The sequence below is a fragment of the Lemur catta genome, chromosome 9 (assembly GCF_020740605.2).
Source record: "Lemur catta isolate mLemCat1 chromosome 9, mLemCat1.pri, whole genome shotgun sequence".
In the NCBI taxonomy this organism is placed as follows: domain Eukaryota; kingdom Metazoa; phylum Chordata; class Mammalia; order Primates; family Lemuridae; genus Lemur; species Lemur catta.
Window position 1 is genome coordinate 96,047,685 of NC_059136.1, and position 21,002 is coordinate 96,068,686.

The window sequence follows — 21,002 nt, forward strand, 5'->3', positions numbered from 1 at the left end:
CCTTCTACTCTCACCTGCTGCTGCGCAGGCCTGGACCTGTTTACCCTGGTTATTGAGGTCAGGACGGCAGCTCAGGCTGCCCGGTGCCGGCACGTGTGCCTGTTCCTGGGTGCTGTGCAGAGTGAACTGCTGATGCCTAAACACTTCTCCACTGCATTTGCCTATGATCCCACTTACAGCACACCCCCCAGGACAGTTATAAGTTTCAAATTATGTTTATGTGTGTATGTACGTATATACATACACATACAACATACATATACAATGTATGTACATACAACATAAACAATACATATTTGTTATTGTTGCTATTTCCTCAGAGTAACCTCCAAATTCTACATTTTAGAAATATCTTTTGTGTGTGTTTCCTACATTTAGATGCCCATTAATTAAGGACTCCTGGCCACTATATCCTATTTCATACTAGCTTCCTAAACTCCCAGTTCTTAGATGATGATGGGGCTGTGGGCACTCATGTGTTATTTGTTCACATATGTCTGAAAGCTCAAAAGCAAAGGTTAGTACATTTCTACAGAAAAAACTTCTATTGACCTTTTTTTTTTTTAAACTTTTCTTCCAGTTGTGCCACTTGGTTAAAATAACATCAGGAAAAAGGGGACAACTAGTGAATTAAACAGGGAATTTGCAAACAGATGATTATTATCAGGATATGAGACATTGCACAGGAAGAGATGAATTTTTTAGGGTTAAGATATTTGGGTAGGTTTGTTGTAGTAGGATTTTGCAACATTAAATTCTGACCTCTGCTCATTGTTTGTTAGACATTAACACATGCCCATCTCCCATACCAAATAACCGTTTAAAAGAGAGTTCTATTAATAGCTAAGAGGATTTGCAGACTTAAACTGTACTTTCTTCAAAGATACACATGACATTGAGCAGGAAAATTGTCACTCTTCAGAGAAATAATGTTATTACCTATTCATAGAAACTCATGCTTAGAAAATTCATCTTAGGACACTGTGGTTTTAGAAAAAACACCCCTTAGCTCCTTAATATTCTTATCATCCTACATTAGCTAATCAATTTTTTTCTCTTGGAATTTTTGTAGAAAGCAGTCTGTACTTTTTCTTTCATTAGTATATGGGATATAATATTTATATCAGAGAAAAACATCCAAAGGCTAATACCAATAGCTATAAAATCTATGTCTACTGGTTTTTAAAACATTATCTCTTGAAACAAGCAAAGAAACAAAAAAGCAATGAGTAATCATTTGTTTTGATAATGAGAAGCTGTTCAGGTTAGAGAAAACTGGATCCATCAGGTAATTATCATCAAGGTTCTATATTTCCCTTGGGGTTGGTCTGAAAATATTTTTGATAAAACATTAACATAAGTGAGTGATGGCACTAAAGCTTGCTCATAGTTTTGTATTCTTTCTGGATTAAGCCTCTCTTGTCAAGCAAGAAAGAATCATGGATTGTGGAGATCATCTTACCTTGATATCAGGTGCAGCCTTGGGGTCCCCTTCATTTTCTGTGGTTTGGCGCATGTTTGCGTTGTATCTCTCAGACCTAAACAGGAGCAGGAATTGTGTCCACATAGGTGGCCGGGAGGCATGTTTCTGGAGGCACTCTCGGTCATCTTGGGAAAGCCTGGGCATGTTTTTGTGATAAAGGCCCGGAATGAGTCCTGTTGCCTGGTTTCTACCAACATTTGCAGGGGATCTGTTCTGTTTCTCTTCCTTTGGCTAATGCTGGGCCATCTCCTGAGTCTGCTGGGGGCCGCCCTGGAAGGTTACACTAATCAAAGGAAAAGGATTATCTGTTTTGTGGATCAGTAGCTTATCCACAGATCTTTAATGTTCTATTCCTGGTAGAGCTGCCTAGTGTGAATGTCTAAGTACTGTATGTTATGAGTGCCCTCTAAAGGTAGAAAGATTTATTTATTTATTTACTTACTTACTTACTTACAAGATCTTTCTCTGTTGCCCAGGCTGGAGTGCTCACTGAAGCCTCAAACTCCTGAACTCAAGTGATCCTCCTGCCTCAGCCTCTGAAGTCGTTGGGACTACAGGCACGTGCCACCACATTTGGCTAATTTTTAAAGAAATTTTTTTGTAGAGATGAGATCTCACTATGTCCCCACCTCAGCCTCTTAAAGTGCTGGAATTATAAGCATGAGCCACTATACCTGTCATGTATTTCTAATTTAAATGTAATCTCAAATCAAAACAGAAAGGAATGATCCGAGTGATATACAGCTTAATATATAATGATAAAATTAAATAGATTGCTTGGAAAAACTTCTGCATTAGTGGTGTGTGATAGGTAATAGCACTTGGCAATTTTGGGCTATGTAATTGACAGGCAGATGGTTAGCCTAATCTTTCCAGGTTTCTTAAAAGGTCATTTTAATAGCTGTCACCTTTGCAGCTAGAAACTTATGCTAAACTCATGCCCAAATTTAAACTCAAGGATTATTATACTTTTTATTTACATCATATGGAATTAAATTGATTTTTTAATGAGGTAACTGGCCATCTAATGAGTGAGCCAAGAATTGGCTTCTAACACCATACTTCATATTTATAAACTGCTTTATAAATATAAGATTATTAAAGAGAGTGCAAAAAGGTAAACTACTCTTCTGTCATGAAGTAACTAATGTCCAAGTAGCTTCTTGGACATTGGGTTTGGAGGTGCACAAAGGTGAGGGCCCCAGATGTGTATTACTGGGGAGTATGAACTGGAGAAGTTCCCTTTTGTAAAATAATCTTGGGCCCCCCAAATTGCTCTACATATTCAACATAATCCCTATTGACATCCCAGCTCCCTTTTTTGCAGAAGTTGACAGTCCATCCTAAAATTTGTATGAAATTGTAAGGGACCCAGAATATCCAAAACTATATTGAAAAAAGAGAATAATGTTGAAGGATTCACACTTACCAATTTAAACCTTACTACAAAGCTACAGTGATTAAGACTGTATAGTACTGGCATGAGGACAAACGTGTGGATCAATGGAATAGAATTGAGAGTCCAGAAATAAATCTGTACACTTATGGTCAGTTGATTTTTGACAAGGTGCCAAGACAGTTCAATGGGGAAAGAATTGTCTTTTCAACAAATGGTGCTGGGACAACTGGTTATCCACATGCAGTAATATTATGTTGGACTTCTACTGCACATACAGTTATGCAAAAATCAATTCAGAATGGATCATAGATCTAAATGTAAGGGTTAAAACTATAAAAGTCTTAGAAGAAAACATAAAGGTAAATCTTTGTGATGCTGGATTAGGCAAAGCCTTCTTAGATACAATATCAAAAGCACAAATGACAAAAGAAAAAATTGTACTTCATCAAAATTAAAACCTTTTGTGCTTTCAAGTACATCATGAAGAAAGCAAACAAGCAACCACAAAATAGGAGAGAATATTGCAAATCATTCCTATGTATAGAATTATTTATATATACAAAATAAGGGACTTGTAATCCAGAATATACAAAGAGCTTTTACACTTCAAAAATAAAAAAACAAATAACTCAATTAAAAACAGGTGAAGTGTCGAAATAGGTATTTCTCCAAAGAAGATATACAAATGACTAAATAAGCACATGAAAAGATGTTCAGCATCATTAGCATTGGGAAAAACAAGTCAAAACCACAATGAGATAACCACTTCACACCCCAATGGGTTGGCTTTAATTAAAAAGACAGACAATAGCAGTGTTGGCAAGGATGTGGAGAAACTGGAACTCTCGTGCATTACTGGTGGGAATGTAAAACATTGCAATCACTTGGGAAAACAGTTTGGCAGTTCCTCAAAATGTTAAACATAGAGTTACCATCTGATCCAGCAATTCCACTCCCAGGTATCTACCCAAATAAGAGAAATGAAACCTATGTTCACCAAAGACTTGCATACAAATGTCTAAAAACTTGAAACAACCTCCATTCCCATTAACTGATGGATGGATAAACAAAATGTGGTATATCTATACAATGGAATATTATTCTGCCATAAAAGGAACAAAGTACTGACAATGCTACAGCATGGATGAATCTTGAAAACATTGTGCTAAGAGAAAGAAGCCATTCACAAAAGACCACACAACCCTGTGAATATACTAAAAACCACTGAACTGTACCTTTTAAATAGATGAGTTGTATGGCATGTGAATTATATCTCAAGAAAGCTGTTAACTTTTTTTAAAAAGAGAGGCAACTTCCTCAAGTGACCAAACGTTTCACAGCGGGGTAATAAATCTCATTGATTATCTCACAGTTTCAGGAACAGAGCTATGGTTTAGCTGTGCTTTCTGGCTCAGGGTCCTTCACAAGTTTGCAGTGAAGGTGTTGGCCAGGGCTGCAGATATCTCAAGGCTCACTCACGCAGTTGTTGTCTGTATTTAGTTCCTTGAAGCCTGTTGGGCTACGGGTTTCCAGTTTTTGCTGGTTGTTCACTGAGGGCTGTCCTTAGTTCCAGCCACACCGGCCTCTCCATAGCTCACAACGTGGCACCTTGCTTCATCAGAGTGAGCAAGTGAGAAGAACCCGAAAGAATGCAAGCAAGACAGAAGTCACAGTCTTTTGTAACCTGATCTCAGAAGGGACTTCCCCTTACTTTTACCTTTTTCTATTCCTTAGAAGAGTCAGCAGATCTAGCCCACACTCAAGGAGAGAGGATTACATGAGGATATGAATCACTGGGAGGTGAGGATCATTAAGAGCCATTTTAGAAGCTGTCTAACCATAGTGACCATGTTTTTAAAATTTCAAGTTGTGGGAAGTTGTCCTTCTGGGACCTACGGTGCAATATAATAAAATTAACTTACCTGGAAAATATGAAGCTTAGTTGCCATAAGAATTTAGGGCACAGAGTATAAGTGAAACCCTGTATGATTGCTGTTAGACGTGCTTTGGCAATACCAAAGCAATGAGAGGCTGTTAGGGTAATTGGTTAGAGCAGTTTGTAAACGGGTCATGGCGTCAATATTCGGAGTTACTGTTAAGCCAAACAAAGCCAGCTTCTTGCAAACACCTATTGTTCTGAGGGGGATTGTATGAAAGAGAATGGAAAAACCATTCTTCCATTAAACTAGTAATTTATCCAGTGAGCTGTAAAAACTTCTCAAAGTCCTTGTGCAACTAACTGAAGGTAGGCTGGTAGCATAATATTACTTGGGAGTGGTAAGTTTTCCTGATAAATCTTCTAGAATAGGATTTTCTTTGACTAGAATCTTCTATTTCTATGGACAAATATAAGTTCAATTCACATTTGGAAAGAAAATATCAGAAATGATGTTTGTAACATTTCATATATTTTAGGTTGAAGAAATTCCTTTGAAACTTCATCATTTTTCTACCTTCTGATGATTTCTAAGTGTTAGATTTTCTCCAAACATGTAATACGATGCTATTCTAGAATCATTAAAGATATGGGAGATTAACTTAATTTGATAGATAAATTAAATATTATTATTATTTTTCTTCTGTCAACACAGTTTTATCTAATTCCTCTTATGTCATTTTTAAATAACAAATCTGGAGCTCAGTTATAAAGACATTATAAAGTAGGTCAAAGAGTATCTTGCATATGCTATAATATATAATTAGGCAGTTGAGATCACTGTTATGGTCTGAATGTTTGTCTTCCCAAAATTCCTTCGTAGAAACCCTACCTCCCAACGGCCTTTGCGAGGTGATTAGGTCATGAAAGTAGAGCCCTCGTGAATGAAATTAGTGCCCTTATGAAAGAGACCCAAAGGGCACCCTCTTTCCACCACCGAGGATACAGCGAGAAGTCCGCAGTCTGCGACCTAGAAGAGACCTGTCACCAGAACCTGACCCTGCTGGCACCCTGAGCTCTGACTTGCAGCCTTCAGAACTGTGGGAAGATAAATTTCTGTTGTTCATAAGCCACCTCGTCTATGGTACTTTGTTATAGCTGCCTGGTTGAAGGAGGAAAATCACCAATAGATCAGCTAAAGAAATAATGTAAGGCAGGTAGTGCCAGGGACTACCTGCCTCTTCTCCCTGTGCCAGACAAATACCTGGTAATGCCATGATGCCAGTGAAGCAGCCCCCCCGCCCCCCACCTGCTCACTGCTTTGTTCCTGCTTTTTTTTCCATCTCGTTGTGCCTCTCTGGAAAGAGGAGAGCTTCCTGGAACCCGCAGAGCCCTGCCGCATAGTGCCGGTCTGTGGCTGACCTGGTCCAGGGAGGACGACATGCAGCTCAGGCCTCATTGCTGGTTTTGCTCAGTTACACAGAGAAACATGCTCTGGATTTTTTTTTTTTAAGATTTCATGGATATGTAATAGTTGTACATATTTATGGGGTACATGTGATATTTTGATACAAGCACACAACATGTAATGATGAAATCTGGGTAATTGGGATATCTGTCACCCCGAATATTTATCTTTTCTGTGTGTTGGTAACACTCTAAATCTAATCTTTTAGCTACTGTGCAATATACAATAAATTATTGTTAACTATAGTCGCTCTATTGTGCTACTGTAATATTCCAGCTTATTCTGTCTAGCTAGCTGTAATTAACTATCCCCTCTTTATTCCCCCGCCTTCCCTGCCTGTGAACCACTGTTCTACTCTCTCCCTCCATGAGATCCAGTTTTTAGCTTCCACATATGAGTGAGAACATTATGTTCTGGATTTTTCTTGCCATGAAAGAACCTATTTCATCTTAAAACTGACATTTGCAAGTGGGTCAAGAGTAGAAAGGAGGAAGGGGACTCCTGCAGAATTTGAGACTCTCTCTTTTCCTGGAAGACCCTTCACCTGTTTCCTGATCAGCCTGCCTTGTCCGGGACCGGTGCAAGTGTCAGGCCTTACGTGGGGCCCCCGACTGCTGCTCCTCTCTGTGGACAGCAGCACCAGCTGCCTCTTCCAGGCTCACAGGCTGCTCAGATGCACTTCCATTATTGCTCTTATTGGCATTATCTGACTTTATCTGTGATCCTCAACTTGACTCTGAGCAACTCCAAAGAAATCCCCAAGAAAATTGGAGTGCCTGGCAAATTTGGGATACCCAATAAATGTGTCTCCAACTGAATGAGAACGAGAGGGATTAAACAGGCTTTCTGTTATGTTTGTTTCTGTTTACAGGGGCTTTAGTCTCTCTCTGTTGTAAATGATTATTATTCACACTTTTTTCTGGTGGTGTGATTAAGAAGCTTCGTTTGTATTGTGTAATTAGTCTTCCCAGGCTATCCAAACAAAATACCATAGAGTGGGTGGCTTAACCAACAGAAATTAATTTTTTTCTTATTTCTGGAGGCTAGAAGTCTAAAATCAGAGTGCCAGCATGGTCAGGTTCCGGTGAGGGCTTTCTTCCTGGCTTGCGGACGGCCGCCTTCTCTCTATGTTCTCATGCCACCTTTCCTCGGTGTGTGTTTATGGAGAGAGATTTTTCTCTCTCTGCTGTCTCTTCTTTTATAAAGACAAAAATCCCTTCAAGGGGTCCCCACCCTCATGATCTCATCTACCCCTAATTACTTCTCAAAGGCCCCAACTCCTAATGTTGTCACACTGGGGATTAGGGCTTCAACATCTGAATTTGGGGGAGACACATTCAGTCTATGACATACTGCATTACAAACTCCTGAGAATCGGCTCTGGCTGACACACAAGTTCCCGACAAATTAAGGAGTCAGACAGCAGCCCAGGCAAGATTTGGCTATGCGGTCCTTCCTACCCTTTGTCTCATTTTGTTTAGGATCTGTATTTGTGAAGGTAGCTATTAAATGCTGGTTCCCAGAAAGATAAGTCCATGTCAAATCCCCAGAACCTGTGAATGATTCTTTAGACAGAAAAAGGGTCTTTGCAGATGCAATTAAGGATCCTGAGATCATCCTGAATTATCCAGCTGGACTCTAAATTCAGTAAGGGTCCTTAAAGGAGACAGAAGAGGAGGAAGCAATGTGACCATGGAGGTAGAAACTGGAGCGATGTAGCCACCAGCTCAAGAATGCTGGCAGCCTCCGGAAGCTGGAAGAGGCAGGAAACAGATTCTCACCCAGAACCTTAGGAGGGAGCATGGCTTTGCTGACATCTTGATTTTGGACTTCTGCCTTCAGAACCAAAAAAGAATAAATTTCTGTTTTTTTAAAATCCTCCAAGTTCATGAAAATTTGTTATGACAGCCCTAGGAAATAAATATAGTCAGAAATCCTTTGCTGGTCTAAGGTAGTGTTTCTCAACCTTTTCTTCATTGTTGCCCCAATCCCAAAGATAAAAGTTAAATTAAAATTAAAATTAATTTCTCCCTAAAAGAGGAATTAAATACCAAGGAATAAAATTTTGTCAGGTTGGCTTGAGCCAGTATGGGCCACCAACCATTGTAATATCTGAGATCCTCCCACCTCAAAAACCATTTTTGCTTAACTTGTTATTTGCCCCGTGGGCTGGAAGTAAAGCAGGAAATATTTTGCTGATTTTTTTTTTTTAAAATAACATGAATTCTGTTTTGGCTTTTAGGAGTTTATCAGTATATGATTAGTTTCTGTTTCTCCTCTATGAAAACTTTCCCCCTCTAGATTTGCTTTTAAAAGGACACTCAGATTTCTACTTCTGGCTAAGACAGAATGGCAGGGACCTAATTTACCCTCTCAGCTGAAACAACTAAAAAACTTGACTAAGAGTAAGAAAAAATGGTGCCAAGACAATGGACATAAGCAACAAAGGGCAGTGATCCCCAAGTGACACAGAACAAGTACAGTGAGCCCCGAGGATGCCCTGGCTTACTGCCTGGAGAAAATTTCCAGGCTGTGGCTCAGTGAGCGGGGACCAGGTGGAGGCCCGTGGTCTGCTGTATTGAGAAGATGTAGCAGGGAGTCTGGAGAGCCCAGGACAGCTGGAGTTCATGGGCAGGGTGTGGTGAGGAAGAGCTGCACAGAGAGAACCTGCAGTTCTTTGGCAGCTCCCCTGGAGTGCTCAGCTGAGCACTGATCAGAGTGCTGGTGTGAGGAGACTGGCTGAGGCCAGGGAAAGAGCCACCCAACAGTCAAGGAAACAGTCCCTTGAGCTCATGAAGGGCTGAGAGTGGCACCTGTTCTCGATGGCCAGCATGGGGACACTTAACAATTCACAACGCTTTTGGAGTTTTGCCCCAATATTGGGGAAAATTAACCCTACACCACACATTGCTCTGGTCCTGCCTGACAAAGCTTAAAGCAAGACCTCAAAGGATCAAACGGTGGGTGACATAAAGGTACGTCCCAGAACAAAACCCAAGAATATTTATAGGAATAAAATAAATCCCTGCACCCAATGAGGTAAAATTCACCATATCTGACATCTAAGAAGAAGCAGGAATATATGACCCATGATGAGGAGATGAACCAATCAATTGAAACTAACTCCAAATTGACACAGGTGTTGGAATTAGTAGAATTAGTAGCCAAGGACATTAAAACTGTTATTATGACTGTATTCCACGAGAGGCTAGAGGGAAAAAAGAGACATGTTAAGTAGAGACATAAAAGATACAAAATTGACTCAAATCAAACTTCTAGAGACAAAAAATTCACTTGATGGGATTATTGGTAGATTAGACATTGCAGAATAAATGTTAGTGAACTTGAAACACAGCAAAAGAAATTATCCAAAATAAAACACAGAAAGAAAAAAATGGAAAAACAAACAGCAAACACATAGAGCATCAGCAAGCTGTGGGATAACTTCAAGCAGTCTAATGCACAGTATTCAGAGTCTTCAACAGATAGGAGGGTGGGGGACATGCATATACTTGAAGACATAAAGGCCAACATTTTTTCACATTTGATGGAAACTATAAATTTTACAATGAAAGAATTTCAATAAACCTCAACCCCAAGAAACATGAAGAAAACCACACCAGGTCACATCTTCATAAAACTGCTCACACCCGTGAAAAAGAGAAAATCTTGAAAGCATCCAGAGAAAATAAGACACATTCATAAGAGCCCCAATAAGCAACAACAAAAAGTGAAGGCAAAATAGAGATGTTTTTATAGACATACAAAAGCTTCAAAAATTAATCACCAACAGATCTTAAATACAAGAAATGTTAACTGAAGTCCTTCATGCAGAAGAAGAATGGTAACCAAATCCCCCCAAATCTGGATGTACACAAAGGAGTAAAGAACACTGGAAATGCTAAATTATTGAGAATAGATATAAATACTTTAAAAAATTATTTAATTCTTGTTAAAAGACTATTTCAAACAAAAAATAGTAACAGTGCATTCTGGGGTTTATGAAATGTTATGAAAGCGATGATGAAGATCAGGGTGGAAATTAATGAAATAGAAAACAAATCAAACGGAGGAGATAAATAAATGAAATAAGAGCTGGTTCTTCGAGATCAATAAAATTGATAAACCTCTAGCCAGATGGATCAGGAAAAAAAAAAAAAAAGGAGACACTACCAACTACCAATATTAGGAATGAGAGAGGAAACTTCAGTAATAATTCTACGCATATCAAATGAATAATAGGGAACATTATGAACAAGTTTATACTAATACTAATAAATTAGACAACTTAGATGATATGGACTAAATCACTGAAAGATGCAAACTATTAAAGTTCACTTAAAGAGAAATAGATTACCAAAATAGCCTTATATTTATTAAAGAAAGAAAACTTCAGGCCCAGATGGCTTAATTGGTAAATCTTGCCTTTAATTTTTAACAGTTAAATATATTCTAACTAAAACATTTGGCATTATACAGAAGTATTTAAAGTAAAAAGCAAAAATCAATGTATCATAACCTACTCCCCAGTTACCTATTTTTAAAAACATTTTGATGTGTGTCATTACAGATTTGTATGATATGTACATATAAACACACATGTGAACATTTTGTTAAGCAGCAAAAAATTATGTTATCTGTACATATTACCTGAGTGCGAATGTCCTTTCGTGTCAGAAGTCAAAGCTCTATCTAAATTATTTTTTAATGGCTGCATACTACTTCAATGTATGATACTATGTTATTTTCTCAATTCTTCAACTGATGGACTAAATTTGGATTGTGTTTATGTTTACATATCCCCCAAATTCACCAGTTGAAGCCTCAACCCTCAGTATGAGTGTGTTTGGAGATAGCGACTGTATGGAGATAATTAAAGGTTAAATGAAGCCAGCCGCAGTGGCTCATGCTTGTAATCCTAGCACTCTGGGAGGACAAGGCAGGTGGATCGCTAGAGGTCAGGAGTTCGAGACCAGCCTGAGCAAGAGTGAGACCCAAGTCTCTACTAAAAATAGAAAGAAAATTAGCTGGACAACTAAAAAATATATAGAAAAAATTAGCCGAGCATGGTGGCACATGCCTGTAGTCCCAGGTACTCGGGAAGCTGAGGCAGAAGGGTCGCTTGAGCTCAGGAGTTTGAGGTTGCTGTGAGCTAGGCTGATGCCATGGCACTCACTCTAGCCCGGGAAACAGAGTGAGACTCTGTATCAAAAAAAAAAAAAAGGTTAAATGAGATCATAAGGATGGAGCCCTGATCCAGTAGGATTACTGTCCCCATAAGAAGAGACAGGAGGCAGCTCTCTCTCTCTACCATGTAGGACACAGCAAGACCATCTGAAAGCCAGGAAGAGGGCTCTTACTGGGAAGCAAATCAGCCAGACCTTCATCTTAGATTTCGCAGCCTCCCAAACTGTGAGAAATAAGTTTCTGTTGTTTAAGCTACCCAGTCTATGGTATTTTGTTATGGCAGCCTGAGTTGATCAATACATGTTTTCTATTTTTGTTTTGCTATCATAAAAATTATTGCACCTTGAAAACCCGTGTATATTCATCTTTGCACACGCATACTGACAGTTCTGTAGGAGAAATTCCTGAAAGCTTGATTGCTAGATTATGGAGTATGCACATTTAACATTTGGGTAGACACTTAACTATTCTTTCTGGCAGTGGGAGCTTTGCATTCATATGCTCCATAAGGATGTCATTTTGTTAGTAAGGCCATATCCCCAGCACTGCCTAAAATCTGCCTTCATATTTGGAATGACAGATTAGTGAACGGGTAGTGACCCACCTGCTTTCTCCACAGAAGCACTGGTTACATTTTAGGTCAGAAAGCCCTGAGGGGGTACCTTCCCCACTCTCAATCTTTGAAACATGTATCAAGTTTAAAATATTAGAGTACAGTTTTGTGACCTATATATATGTTTGTTACCAATGAATATTTTACTATGTTATTATTGAGGTTTTGTTCTAATTCCAGTATTTTCTTGGTAAGCAAATCCTTCATTAATTTAGGCTAGAGTTTCACATATAAATGGACTCAATCCATAATATCAATTTTTAAAAACAAAATATTCAAATAAACAGGATATAGGGAATATCTATGCATCCAGTTTTAAAAAGATTAACATTTTGCCCTACTAGCTAGAGTTCCTTTAAACATTTAACTTTAGAAAACTAACAGAGATATCATCTAGGGCCTCCTTTTATTGTTATTCAACCACCTGCATTGGTGTGTATCCCTCCCTCCCTATTTGTGATAGTCAGGATAATGGTTTCCCCAAAGGTATCCATGACCTAACCTTGCAGATGTGATTAAGGTTAAGAACCTAGAGATGTGTAGAGTTGCTTGGATTATTTAGGTGGGCCCAATTGAATCTCATAACCCCCCTCCCCCCATAACAGCAGACAACCCTTCCCAGCTGCAGTCAGAGACAGAGGTGAGGCGGCTGACTTCAAAGATGGAGGAAAGGGCCACAGCCAAGGAATGCAGGCAGAGGAATGGATTCTCAAGTGCCTCCAGAAAGAACTCAGTCCTGCCAAAAACTTGTTAGCCCAGTAAGATCCATGTCTGACTTCTGACCTACTGAACTGTGATATAATAAATTTGTGTTGGTTTAAGCCACCAAAGTTGTGATAATTTGTCACAGCAGCAGCAAATTAGTACAATCTTATACACTGTTATTAGGTATCTTTATTCATAATCAATGTAAAATGTTGATTGTTTTAAAACTTCACCTCAATTTAATATTTTTCGTAGAAATGTATTGGTTATATTTATAAATCCCTTTCAGTGCTTTTTAACAAAAATATGCCTTACCACCAAGGCAGTGCAGTATTACTCATTATTATGTTAAAGCAAAGAGGGTAGCTTAGGCCTGGACTATGAAAAACGTGGGCTCAAAACACCATTATCAGATAAATACAGGATGCCCAGTTAACTTTGAATTTTAATTAAACAACTCTTAACTTTTTGGTATAATTGTAAATACTGTATAGAATATACATTTGCTAATCTCCAACCCTAGGTTAAGATAACTTTTGTGACCTACTTCTCAGCCTCAGTTTTATACTTACGATCCGAATAAGAATGCCTGCTTCATCGAGCTGTTAAATCTAAATAAAAAAATCAATCTATTTAAAAGTACTAAATTAGGCTGGGCACGGTGGCTCATGCCTGTAATTCTTGCACTTTGGGAGGCCGAGGTGCGATACCAGCCTGGGCAACACAGTGAGACCCTGTACCCCACCAACCAAAAAAATTAGCGATTGTGGCAATTGTGGCAGCGCTTGTAGTGCCAGCTACTTGGGAGGCTGAGGCAGGTGAATTCCTTGAGCCCAGGAGTTTGAGGTTGAGGTGAGCTATGATGAGGCCACTGCTGTCTAGCTAGTGCAACAGAGCAAGACCCTGTCAATCAACCAATAAATAAATAAAAGCACTAAAACAAACTTTTCAAAAGGATGTGGTTAAGATAAAAGTTTTGGCCTCTCAAACCACCTCTAGGCAGGGGTCCTCGGGTACCCCAATGGTGGGCACTGGGTTTGGGGGCGCCGGCTCCGCGCGCCCGCCTCGTCAGCCCCACGTCCCCTGCACTGGCTGAGCCCCCGCGAGCCACGAGTCCCTTCGGGGCCTACGTCGCGGCCACCGGGTTCCCGCAGCCCGTGCGGAACAAATCCCTTCGCGGCGCAACGCCCCTCCTCCGGCAGTTTTGGACCATTCCGGCTTCCGCCTTCCGCGGCGGTCACGTGCATCTGGTCACGTGAGGGGCGCTCCTGTCATTCTGCGGCCCCTCCGGCTTCCTTCTGCCTGTGCTGTCTTCAACGTCTCCTTAGTTCGGGCGGCGCTTCGCTTTCCGCCTCCGGAGCTTCCCGCCGCCGCTCCGGCCTCCGGACCTGGCAGGAGACGGCCGCTCGGCTCTGACTCGGCGCCCCAGCCTGGCTGCGGACGCCCCGGACCGCCGCACCCTCTGCCTCCTTGTGGTGCGTTGTCGGATCTCCAGGGTTCGCGAGGCGGGACTGCCTCCGCCTCAGGCACTGGGCCCGGTGAGGCGACCCCCGCGGTTTCTCCAGCTTCCCTGGTGAGTGCAGGGCTCTCGCCGCTCTGGCCCCTTCCTGCCCTTCTTCGCCCCGGGTCGCGAGATTTCTTCCCTTCCAGGCCTCAACCAGATTTACGAAATTGCAGAACCTTCCCGCAGGGGAAAGAAATGGGTAGGGGCGGGCAGGAGAGAGGAGGGGACGGGTAAAAATTGTTTCTTCCCCAGGACCGGGCCAAGGCCCTGGCTTGCTGGGGGTGCGAATCATTCAGAGACTTAGGTAACCGTCTTGAGACATCTTGAGCTACCCCCAAAAGGTCACTGGGGCTGAGCCTGCTTGGTTCCAGCGTTCCAGCCTGGCCCGGATGGAGCCTGTTTTGACCTGGGCCGGCCAGTCTGCGCTGCTCTTGGTTGTTTAGGCAGCAAATCCTCAGATACAGAGATTAAGTTCCATATTGACTAAGTGCATTGGGAATCTGGAATAGAATTTTGGGTATAGCTTAGTGTGGCAATGGCCATAAAATGATATTTTGTGTTGTGATGAAATCAAGCTTAAGCTTTTTATTTGTAAATTTTGGAGTGAGAATTACATAGAAGCTCATTATTGTAGGTTCTTGTCGTCAGACCTGACTCTCATTTGGCTTATGTAAATTGTAATAGGTATTTGTTCCCAAAATTTATTCCAAAATTGATTTTTGAAAATACTGTGGATTTTGGTTGAAAAGAAAGAACTGTCTTCTGAGAAATTATGTCCCCACTTTGTACATTTTTATTTGAATGAGTAATTTTAGAAAGGACTTACAATTTTTAATGTCACTTCAAAATGGTGCTTAGTAAAAGTTTATAATTGGCCTCATGTGTATTATAATTTTTTCTCTGTCAGAAGAGGAAAGTTGATCCTAATAATATAAATTTAAAATATTTTTTTATTTTGTATGCCTGTTCTATTTAACCATGATTTCTGATTTCAGAACCTTAAGAGGTCATTTTAAAAATCTCAGTACAATATTGGTGCCAATAATTAAAAAGCCTTTCCTGGAAAAAAAAAAGCCTAGGGAACTTTTTTATGGTGCAGTGGACAAGATTTGAAATATAATGATAGGGCTTTCAGACTTAGGATATTGAATATTTGAGCTGAACGCAAAGGGAGATTAAAGTGATGATAATAATAATAATCATTGTTAAAAAATAACACGTGGTATTCTCTTTTTACCTTACATCTAAATTGAAGATCTGTTGAAAAATAGTCAAGATTATAAAATTTAGATGACCAAAATGGATATCCGAGGTGCTGTGGATGCTGCTGTCCCAACCAATATTATTGCTGCCAAGGCTGCAGAAGTTCGTGCAAACAAAGTGAACTGGCAATCTTATCTTCAGTAAGTACCAATTTGCCATGAATCATGGATAATCATATGCTTTTGCATCAGACTTTTTCATGGTCATGCTTCTATGAGAGAAATACTGGAAAAATTCTAGTAAATGTGGAAGAAACACTTCCTTCTTAGAATACTTAGCTGTCTTAGGGAGTTAGCGTAGTGTGGTGGAAAGAGCTTGGGGCTCTACTGGGGAAACAGAGCTGCTCATAGTACTTTTGACCTTCTCTGGCTGAAAGGAAGTACTTTTTGAATGAGTGGGATACCTGAGAGCAATGTTCGTGAGTTATGGAAGGAGGAAAGGAGTGACTGGCAAAGTTGGCCAGCGTAGCCCAGCGTGCCCTGGTGATCAGTGTGGAGGCAGATGGTTTTTTTTAGAATGGCCCATACAACGGGTGAAAAGCATAGATGTTTAAGTTTGAGACCTGGGTTTGAATTTTTGTTCTCTCTGCTAGCTTGGTGATCTTAGGCAAATCATTTAACTTCTCTGAGGTTTAGTAAAGTAAATGTGAAATGAAGATACATATCCCACAGGCTTGTTGCTGAAATAATGTATTAAAAGTAGTAGCCCTGTTGAATACAAGCATTAGCATGTTGAATACACTCAATAAATTTTAGTTCTTCCCCCTTTCTTGGTTATATTAAGATTTAGAATGCTGGTATTTCAATATTCTATATTTATCTGTAAAGTAAGTGTTTATTGTTAACTATATTTTATCATATTGACTTTACTTCATATCTGCTTATTTTGCTATATTTACAACTGAGTTATTGAGGAAATTCAGTTCAGATTTATATATACATTTAAAAAAATATTGAGGAATCTGTAGTTTTGTATTTAGTAGTTTGTTTTGTTGTAGGGGGGGATATACAGTGTACAAATATGATTCTTTTATTTCTGTTACTTTAGCACTCATCAAACATTTATTACTTGCCAACTTTGAGTCATTTTTCCAGGCTTTGAGGCTATAAAAAAGATATAAAGTGCCATTTCTAAAGGAACTCATACTCTAATAGGGAAGTCAGATGTATTAACAGATCATTTTAATTCAGTGTGTTAACTAATAATAGAAAATTGCTCAGGGTCTGATGGGTGCACAGAAAAAGGACAGCTAATGCTACCCTCGGGAAGTTTTCCTGAAGGGGATGGTCCCTGAACTGAGTTTCCATGGATGAGTGGTATTTAGCCATGTGTCAAGAAGGAGCAGCTTTCCAAGTAGAACAGATAGTGTGAGCAAAGTCAGGGAAGCAAAAACAGCAGGCTAGGTGGGAGTCGCACATGTTTTGGAGGTGGCAGTGGGGAGACCTGACGCTGAAGAGACTTCCAGGGGCTGATTGTGAAGGTCCTGTGTGCAGCTGGAAGGAGTTTGGACTTGATCCTGTCAGTCAGTGTTTTGCAAGCCGATTCTTAAGCCCTGAAACCCATGGTTGATGTGAAGTCTGCTAAGAAAGGCTCAGCATGTAGAGCAGATGAAAATGGTAGTGGAATGGATGTGAGAGTGTGTGTCTCCGACCCTCTTCTTGAGACCTTTTATGATTAGGGTTCCAAGGAAGAGTAGGTGTTGGAAATAACCAAAACTTGTAGCTGGGAGTTAGATGATCAGATTTGCCTCTTGGTTGGATTGTTCTGATAACATCAAGGGTGAATTTGTGGGTAATAAGCTTAGAGGTAGAGAGGCTATGTAGCGTATTGTTGGAATAGATAGAATTGGATAGATTTGAGAAAGTCTTAGTGATGCATTTGTTTTGTGGAGGTGAAAGAGAAGTCTAGGATGACTTCTGGGTTGCCACTTTAGGAAACTGGATTATTGTGGAGCCACTGACTGAAGGACAGGAGGGGGAGGGACTTGCTGATGTTTTTTCTGTTCATGGGTATCTGTGTAATTGTTTAAATCTCCAGTGAAATTAGGATTTCCAGCTCCGTTTCCTAATTTCTTTAGTCCAGAGTGCATTTACACTAAGAGGACAAGGAGTGCCCTGTTTATAAAGCCTGGATCTGTTTATAATCTAAATAGAATATTATTATTGGTCATAAAGCATGGACAGACTGGCAGAACTTCCTTTATGGGCATTTGGAACAATTTTTAATTACATGGAGGTTTTTAATTGCTTTCTCTTCTGTTCCTACTGTCCCATGTCCTAATACATATGTTGTATTCTCCTTTTTCCCATTCTGTCCTTTATTCTGTTGTCCATCCCACAAATTTCTTTTATAAAACCCCTCTACTCTGTATGTCTGTGTGCAAGTGTTCATCAAATTTTACCTGTGTGCCTGCTGTTGAGCTTCCTGATGTGGAGACACAAGTGGGTGTGAAATGTGCCTCTCCTAAAAGAGCTGACAGATTATTTAGGGCTGGACATGACACATGAATAATCAGTGAATCTTGTATCACATTATATACTGATATAATGAAACCTGTGGAAGAGTTCCCTAATGTCAGAAGCCAGTATGGTTTTGTTCCTTGCAGATTAACATGTTGTTATGAAAATATAGTATCTAAAAATATATTTGATTAAGTTTTTTCTTAATAATTCAACCAGACAGCACATGGTTGGGTGTGGCTATGTTTCAGTCACACTGGAATCCAGCAAAACTATATCTTGAGGATACAAGAATTGTAAAATGCCATCCTTGTTCATGAGTTTAAGTCTAATGAGGAAACAGACGTTTAAACAAATTAAATAATAAATTGTGTTAAAATAGTGACATATATACAGTATATATATTTATAACAAAAGGAAATGTACAACAAAGGGTGAGAGCAAATAATTTCTGGGAGTAATGGGGAAGTTTTCACAGAACTCAAGAAGATCCTCTCAGGAGCTGTCCAGGCAGAGGAGCTGGGGCTGCTTGAAGGAAGGCCCAGGCTGCGTGCTGAGGCCTGGGGGAACACGCAGTGCATGGGGAAACTCCAGTAGTTCCACGTGGCTCCCCCCAGGCTCCCTTGGGCCTATATGTGACTCCTTCATTCACCCAGTTTCATAGGCCAAAAACCCAGGGGTCATCCTTATCTCTTCTCTTTCCTTTACAATCCGTTTCCAGTCCGTTAACAATTCTTTAAAAGCCAGTCCAAACCGTACCCCGAATCTGACCACTGCTCTCCACCTCCGCTGCTCCCACCCTCATGCCTGCTGTCATCCTCTCTCATGAGCTCTGTTGTTACTGCCTCTCACCCAGGTCTCTGCTTTTACTGATGCCCCCATACAAGCAATTCACATTGCTGCAAGAGTGATTTTAAAAAAATATAGATCCAACCACATCATCTTGGCCACAGCTCTCTTGCTCCTGTGCCCTCCTTGCTCTTCCACACACAGCAAGCCCTAGGTCCTTGGACCTGTACTTCTGTCTCTCTGCACATAGATCATTTAGCTTATTAGCTCACTTCATTCAGGTATCTTTGTAGGCGACCTCAGGAAGGGCCTTCTCTAAAATAATGTCCCTCCCTCTGTTGTTCCTGTCACTTTCTAGCCTCCTACTGGCCTCAGTTTTCTTCATAGCATATACAGCCTTAACATTATGATGATTGGTGTATGTGTATTTTAAAAAATCATTTGTTTTTATGTTTGTGTATTTTCTGTTGTCCCCGCTGGAATGTAAGCTAAAGAGAGATGTCTAATTAATTCCGGTGTCACCTGTTAAAAGGTACCTGGCACATAGGAGGCTGCCAATTAACATCAGTTGATGAATTATGAATGAGTAGAGTATTGTGCTTGTTGGGAAGTGGTGGAGATAAGTATTTGGAAAAGGAAGTAATATTTGGTAATTAACATACTATCTAACATTATTTTCATAACAATACCGTGACATAGGTTTTTCTATTCTATTCTGTTTTAAAGATGTATGGATAGCTGTTCAGATAGCTTAAGTAACATGCACATGCTTATGTGAATTTTTTTTTTAAGAGATAAGGTCTTGCTCTGGTGCCCAGGCTGGAGTGCAGTGGCCCGATCATAGCTCACTGTAGCCTTGAACTTCTGGGCTCAAGTGATCCTCATACCTCAGCCTCCCAAGTAGTTAGGACTTCAGGTATGCACAAGGCCCAGATCATTTTTTTTTTATTTTGTAGAGATGAGGTCTTGCTATATTGCCCAGGCTAGTCTTAAACACCCAGCCTCGAGTGATCCTATCACCTCAGCCTCCCAAAGTGCTAGAATTATAGGTGTGAGCCATGTGCCCGGCCTTATATAGGTTTTAATTATTCAATTGATTTAAAAGATTTTTATTGAATGCCTCTGCCTAAGTGCTAGGTAAAACTGCCATTCAAACTCACAATCCAAAGGGAATGTGATCAGATGCATGCTTGAGAAAGCTGTCAGTAGATAAGAAGATTGTTTAGAGGAGGGTTGGACTGGATGCAGGGAAACCCATTGGTGGACTGTTGCCACAGGACTAGTCAAAATTGTTTGGATTGGCTGTGGGTGATTAGAGAAAACACCAGAGTCTCTAACCAGCTAGGTTATGGAACTGTCAAAGGAAGACTAACAGACAAAAGAATTTAAACAAGGAAAGAAAATGGTTACCTGCAACAAGTGAAAGAAAATCAGACTTCAGAAGGAATGGCTTTCCAAATAAAAAAAAATAGTTATTTAAATGGCAAAGAAAACTGACAAATTATAAGGTTACCAAGTGTAACCTTCGTGGTACACCTCCTTCATGGTAGAAAAGCTGCAGCTTTTTGACATGATTATCTTATTCACAAGGGTTATGACATACCTTTTACATATCAGTGCAGCAAAATTTGGGGGTAAAATTGTTTTAGCTAGGGAGGTCAGGTTTATAGGTATGCTCATCATTTCATTTATTTTGGGGCCAGACATAGACAGGATAACCTTGTTATCTTCATCTATCTCAGGATGCAGAGTGCGTTTTTTCCTGACTAGTATATGAAGTGGTTAGCCAGAGTCAGAACTGGGTAAAGTGTCTGTTTTTGCTTTCAACTTCCCATTAGCCAGCCTAAGGGATTAACGGTCTCAGTTGTGGCTCTGTAGGGTCTGGAGTGCCTCTGCCATCTGCTGGAGGAGATGGAGTGAGGACTGCAGGAGCCCTGACCAGAGTCAGACTGAGAGTTGCCAGCACAGGGGGTGGAGGGCAGCACCCAGGGAGAACCCGTAGTGTGGGAGATGAAGGGACCCTCCTACTGAAGAGGCAGAGGCTCAGGAGTCATTGAAGTGCAGTGAGGAGGAGTGGCTTGAGGGGATGAGCAGAATCTGGAGGATGAGGAAGGGTATCAAAAAGTGGCTGCAGCGTCACCTGCTTCAGAGAGGTCTAGGAGGAAGGACTGAAAACTCTTCTTTAGGCTGGTGATTAAGGAATTGTTGGAAAAATAAATAGATGAGAATAGTTTTAAAAACCATTTAAAAATAAGC

The 21,002-nt window shown here is 40.3% G+C and overlaps 1 protein-coding gene across 2 annotated transcripts in view; it reads left to right on the plus strand.

Annotated features, from left to right (window-relative positions):
- The first annotated feature begins 13,992 nt into the window (after positions 1-13,992).
- The window catches only part of ATP6V1H (ATPase H+ transporting V1 subunit H), a 120,428-nt gene continuing 113,418 nt past the window's right edge, over positions 13,993-21,002 (plus strand). The window contains exons 1-2 of one of the 2 annotated variants that reach the window (XM_045561003.1): positions 13,993-14,304; positions 15,491-15,638. In XM_045561003.1, the coding sequence (XP_045416959.1) occupies positions 15,526-15,638 (113 nt within the window). In that variant the 5' untranslated portion in view covers positions 13,993-14,304; positions 15,491-15,525. The remainder of the gene's footprint in view (positions 14,305-15,490; positions 15,639-21,002) is intronic. The other variant, XM_045561002.1, reaches the window with a different exon arrangement.